This window comes from Otolemur garnettii, unplaced genomic scaffold (genome assembly GCF_000181295.1).
Source record: "Otolemur garnettii isolate 467f Iridium unplaced genomic scaffold, OtoGar3 scaffold00018, whole genome shotgun sequence".
Lineage (NCBI taxonomy): Eukaryota > Metazoa > Chordata > Mammalia > Primates > Galagidae > Otolemur > Otolemur garnettii.
This window is the reverse complement of record NW_003852413.1, coordinates 6,020,147-6,026,073: the sequence shown is the minus strand read 5'-3', so window position 1 is coordinate 6,026,073 and position 5,927 is coordinate 6,020,147. Positions and strand designations below refer to the sequence as shown.

General features: G+C 57.9%; 1 protein-coding gene across 1 annotated transcript; it reads right to left on the bottom strand.

Annotated features, from left to right (window-relative positions):
* Positions 1 to 111: 111 nt before the first annotated feature.
* Positions 112 to 5,690, bottom strand: TRIM65 (tripartite motif containing 65). Its single transcript, XM_003786120.3, has 6 exons — positions 5,278 to 5,690; positions 2,605 to 2,700; positions 2,082 to 2,315; positions 1,817 to 1,991; positions 1,626 to 1,691; positions 112 to 1,118 (listed from the first exon to the last, which is right to left on the bottom strand). Exons 1-6 carry the CDS (start codon positions 5,683 to 5,685, stop codon positions 544 to 546), a joined length of 1,554 nt encoding a protein of 517 aa, XP_003786168.1. The 5' UTR covers positions 5,686 to 5,690; the 3' UTR covers positions 112 to 543.
* Positions 5,691 to 5,927: the final 237 nt, after the last annotated feature.

Below are 5,927 nucleotides of genomic sequence, written 5' to 3'. Positions count from 1 at the left end.
AAAAAAAATACAATTTTTTAAATTCAGAAAACAAAACTGTTCATAGACACAAGAATGCACAAAATAAAAGAGAAGAAGACTGGAGAGGCAGAAAGATAAAAGTCTATTTAATATCATTGTCTCTCAGGATCCTTCTTGGTCCACCCACCCCACCCCCTAAATGCTCCATTGGCCTGTGTCATCACCCCAGGAGGCAAGTTCAGGCTGATAGGTATTTACCGTCCCACAGTCTGTCTTGTAAGCCAGAAGTCCCATGTGAAGTGTTGCACCAGCTTCCAAGGCCCAGGCAATATGTGGAACTAAGCATTGGGGTGGGGGCTTCCTGTTCTTTTAGGCCCTGTTCCCCGCAAAGCAGCTGGGAAGGTAAACTCTGGGTTTCTGCTCAACTCCCACTACCTTTCTCTCAGTCAACACAGGCCAACAGCTGGTCCCGTTAGAGCTGTGGCCTCTGGTCCTCAGGCCAGGGCTGGGCAGCTCTTGGGTACACAGGCATAGTGGCAATAAATTCTGGCCCCTAAACCAGAGCTCCAGCCCATGTCTTCGTCAGCTGAGAACTGAGGCCTCTTCTTGGGGCCCTGGTGGGAGTGTGGCCCCAGGCTGATGGCACAGGGTGAGGGTCCTACCCTCCAGGAGCCAGAAGACAGGGATAAGGGGCTGGGTGAAGAGGGCATGGAAGGTGTACAGGTGTTGGGCCTGGGGCTCCAGGCTGTAGAAGGTTAGGCAGCCCAAGGCTAGGTCCAAATCCACACCTAGGAGTAGTCCTGACACCCCTGGAAGGCGCTGGACCTCCCCATTGTGCCAGGCCTGGATGCTGTCCTCCTTGACACAGAGCCCCCAGGAGGCGGGCCCACGGCCGATGTTGTCTGTGTGGGGCCCCAGCTTGCAGCGTCTCAGGTGTGGGTAGGCAACACCGAGTGTCACTGAGTGGTCTGAGGCACGCACCTCCCAGTAGTGCCGCCCAACCTGGAAACGCTGAGTACACTGCACCTGCCAGAGCTCGAAGCAGCCTGGCCTGGCCGGGCCGCGAGGCTGGCGACAGTGCTTCACCTGCCGGTACTGGCAGGATAGGTAGAAGTGGCGGTTCGCACTGTCTGGGTCAAAGGTGAGATTGCGATAATCTGTTGGTGAAAGACAAACGGAATGAGCCAGCCTGCCATCCCATCCAGCAGGGAGAGAACACAGCTGCAGCTGCATTTATCCACTTCTGTCTGCCACGTAAGCTGCATGCTGAGCATTTCATTCCTGCTGCAACCTTGTGGGTGGAACCCTCCACTAGCCCTATTTCACAGATGTGAACCCTGAGGCCCAAGAGGCATTAAGTGGAGGAATCAGGACAAATCACAGGTCTGTGCATGCAGACTGTCCTTAGACCCTATGCTGCTGTGTCTGTTTCTGGTGGACATGCACAGGTTATATATCTGGCAACACATGTGTAGGGGGTAGGAGCTAGCCCCCACCTCACCTCTGACCCCAAACTCTATGACAGCACAGCCACAGCATGTGCCCCCGCCATACTCACACTTGCACACAAACATGCACACACAGGCATACACATGTATGTGGTCACAATATACACACTTCCTCAGGCACACACGGTCACATGTGCACACCCTGGGTCTCCTTACTCTGCCAGAGTTTCCTCCTCTGTGGACACACTGTACTTGGTGCCAGTGCCAGGGGCCCTGGGGCTTCTAGAGGGCAAAACAGAGTTAGAAGAGCGGATGGGGATGCACTGGGAAGGGACCCTTGTCCCCCCACCCTGTAGGGAGGGCAGCTGGACCAGGAGAGATAAGGGGAGAGCTGGAGTCAGCCTTACCCATGGGGCCCAAGTCTGCAGCCTTGGTTGGGGCCCCGGGGTGGCTCCCCTCTTCCAGGAGGAGTCCACACAGACGGTTCAGTAACTCCTTCAGGTCACCTAGCTGTTGGTCTTCGTCCCACTGCAGAGAGGTCAGTGGCTCAAGTGGCCCTGGGGGCTCCAGGAACTGTGATTCCTGAAGGCAGGAACAGTTGCTGTAGGCCAGGGCATGAGGGGCAGGGAGCCCCACCTACCCACCCCTAGCCTGCCGCCCTGAGGCTGGTACCTGCAGTAAGGTCCTGTCATCCACCTGCTCCAGGAGTTCCCGGATCCTGTGGCCATGGCGAGCCAGGGCCTCCAAGTGGCCCTGCAGCCGCTGCTCCTCATCCTGCGCCTGTGCCAGCACTCGTGTCTTGGCCACCTCAATGTCCCTGAGCACTGCAGCCCGCCGTATTTCCAGGGCCTGCTGCAAGCTGGTGAACTTGCTGGAGACTGAGGAGGCCAGGGAGCAGGCCAAACTCTGGGTGGGCACAGCAGGGACTTCAGGGTGACTGGGGCCCTGTGCCATGCCAAGGCAAGCCAGGACCAGGGCTGCCCAATAGGCTGGGGGGTAGGGATATGGAAAACCAAGGTTCTGGGAAACTTCATCCTCCCAAGACACCCAGCTCCCTGATCAGCACCTCATTCCCTGCTTCCAAAAACATGTTCAAGGTAGCTCATGCCTACTGCTGGTGCCCTAGGGACCAGCCAGCAGCTGCATGCAGGACAGTGTGAGGGCGTGGTGGGTGGAACAGGGGCAGCCCCAGTACCTGGATCTGTCTGCTTCGCTCCTGTACCTCCTGAAGCTGGGCCTGGGTCTGGGTGGTCTGCTGCAGGGTCACTTCCAGCCTGGTTCTCAGCTGGGCCTGTGGTGCCCACACATAGGATGAGCAGTGAAATAGGGCCAAGGTTGGCAGTGAAGTCCCCCTTTGACATCCAACAAATTCCTGCAGCTGGCAGGCAGACCCTCCTCAAGTTGCCCCAGGCCAGGCTGAGCAGAGGGCAGGTACACAGAGCAGAGCACCAGCCACACTGCCAGCACAGGGAGGCCTTGACAACCTCCCTTCCCCACTTGCAGCAGAGCAGTATATGGGCAGAGAAGCCTTGGGGTGGGGACACAACTTCTGATCCCACTCCTGCCTCTTCCAGGCTGAGCAAGCTGGGGCACAGCTACTCTCTCTGGGCTGTAGCGTCCCCCTAGTTGATAAACAAGAGCAATAATGCTGGCACAGGCGGTCTTGCAGGGAATGGGCAACCCAAAGCACCAAACTGCCTGACAGGTATATATGTAAAGCAGATCTTCCAGGACTGGACACAAGGGACAGAGGCCCCCTGTTTGGTCACACCGCCTCAGATTCCCTTGAGGACATAACACTGCAGTCTCAAGGGAACAGGGCAAACCATGCTGATGCCAGGAGCCCCAGTTTCTGCCCACATCTAGGACTTGGGTCCCTGCACGTGGTGAAGAGCACTGTCTTGCTTTTGCTCCTCCCAGCAAAATACGGAGGTGGGGATTGTTTTATTCTATCAAGGTTGAATAAACAGGTTCAGAGTTGATAATTTGCTCAAAGTCCTCAGATCTTCTAAAGACTGAGGCTTGTGTTTTGCCCAGGCCTCTGCCTCCAGTATTCAAGTGACAAATGTAGAAGGTGAGAGGGCAGACTCTTTTGGGGTGCCAGACCCTGCTCTAGGGACAGGGACCTATCCCCTCATAGTCCCACATCCCTTCCCCTTTCACTAGCAAAACTTTCAGGAGCACGAGGTGCTGGCTGCACCAAGATCACTTCTTTCCTCTGCCTGGCTGTCATCTACTGGCCTCCCTTGAAAAGGTGCTAATCTAGCTCCGTCTTAGCAGCCACAGGGAACAGCCTCCAATACTCTGGAGCCCTCTTCTTTCATCCATCTCAGCCACTCCTGTGACCTCACCTTGGCCCCAGCACCAGCTCTGAAATCCACCCTTCTTACCTGTTCTAGTCTCCTCTGTCCCCTGCCTTGGCAGACTCCCAACCATATCCCTCCCCACCCATCAGGCCTCCAGCACCCTCTTCCTGTCCCATTCAATATCGTTGTGCCATCATCCTGCTACTTGCTGGCCCCACCCCTCCTCATCCCATCCCTGTCTTTGATGCTGAAATGGCTCTTGTCAAGGGCTCTGGCTACTTCCGTAGTGTGGATTCCAATGGCCACTTTTGTCCTCCTCTTACTGAACCTCTTCTCAGCATGGACACCCTTCCACCCCTGGTGCCCTGCTATGTGCTACACTTCCCTCCTGTCTCCCTGGGAGCTCCTGGTTGGTTTGACTGTAGCCCTGGGCCCAACAGGGGACTCCGTCCTCCCCAGGACCTTCTCTACCTGCCAGTGCTAAAGACTCAACTTTCTACTTTCTTTTGACAGATCCCTAGGACCCCTGGTTTGTCCCACTAGTGATTCCAGCCCTGATGTGTCCCAAACCAAACTCTGCTCTCCACACCCAGACCTGGCCACTGACTTGCTCCAGACAGAGACCTGGGTGTCTTCTTTGCTGCCCTCTTTGCCACCCCCAAGTCCACTCCAGCCTGTTTTCTGCTTCTACCAGGCACTGACTCCCACTCAAGTTTTTTCACAGGCTCCCATCTCCCCTCCAACTCCTTCCACATCCATAGCCCAAATCCAACCAAGTCTGCTTCCAAGCCTGCACTGGCTTCCCAGGCCCCTAGAGCAAGAGCCAGACTCCTCACCGCAGCCCACTAGGCCCTTTCAGACTTGGGCCTGCAGACCCCACAGGCCTCTGCTACATCTTTCTTTGCCTCCAGGGACCCAGCATGCTCAGTTCTTTCCCAGCACAGAGGAGCCAGCTGCCTCCTCCACCTGGAAAGCTCTTCACCCAGTCCCTTCCCTGGCTGGGACTTCCTCAGCTCTCATGTGTCAGCATAAAGGCCACCTCCTCTTTCTCCTCCTGGTCTCCTAAGCAGAGCTGTCCTATGCTTTCCTTATTGCACTTTGTTGTATTCACATCTTACTGGGACAGTGATCCCTTAAGCAGATCCCAAGTCTGTTTAGGGTAGGGAGCATGTGATTTATTTACCAGCAGGCAGCTCCTCCCCACACTGCAGGTGCCACCCTTATTTATGAAAGGTTTGTTCATGGAGCACCTGCTGTATGCCTGACAGTTCTCCAGGGCCTGCAGTGGAGCCGGAAGCTTCCAGCCCAATACCTCCATTATGCCTTCAGCCATGAGAACGGTGTCTCCTGAGAATCGGCCGGGTGGGGTGGAGGTGCTGGTTACAGATACACAGACCCCCGAGTTATTGTAAATACCGCTCAGGTTCTGGGAAGAAAAACACTCTAAAGCCGTCTCCAGCTAACACTCCTCACCCCGCTAGGCCCGCGGGGAGTCACCCTGCGCTGGCAGGGAGACCGTGGCCTGGCCCCCTCCCGCAAATTCCACCCGGTGGCCGTGTCACCTCGCGCTCGAGGCGCTCGGCGTCCAGCAGCGCCCGCTCATGGAGGCGACACTCTTGCACGGTGCACGCGCTGCACACGCAGCGGCCCTCGGTCCGGCAGAAAAGGTCGAGCGGCCGCCCATGGCGCGGGCAGCGCGCACTGGGGTCGGGGTCAGGGCCAGGGCCCGGGTCCGTGGCGGGCCCGGCGCGCACCACCTCCAGCACGCCGCTGAGGGCCACGTTGCGGCGCAGCTCGGCGCCGTCGGGGAAGGGCTCGCGGCACTCCGGGCACTCCTTCTCGCATCTGTCCCACCAGTTCCGGATGCAGCCCGCGCAGAAGTTGTGCCCACAGGGCAGCGTAGTCGGGTCCCGGTACAGTCCCAGGCAGATGGCGCAGGTCAGCTTGTCCTCCAGCTGCCGCACGGCCATGGCGGAGGCGGGAAGGAGGGCAGGCCCGGAGGGCGCGGCCGCCGTGGGGCGGAGCGAGGTCCCCACCCAGGAAGAATCGGTCGGCGGGGCGGACACAACACACCCTCGGGCCCTTTCCCCCATGTCTACCCTGCCCGCCTCGGAGGCTTCTGGACACTCGGTTGAGAGCTGGCCCTGACACCTCCATCCCACCTCCCAGCCGCTGTATTGGGTTCCGCGTCAGCCTGCGGAGATCGAGGGTC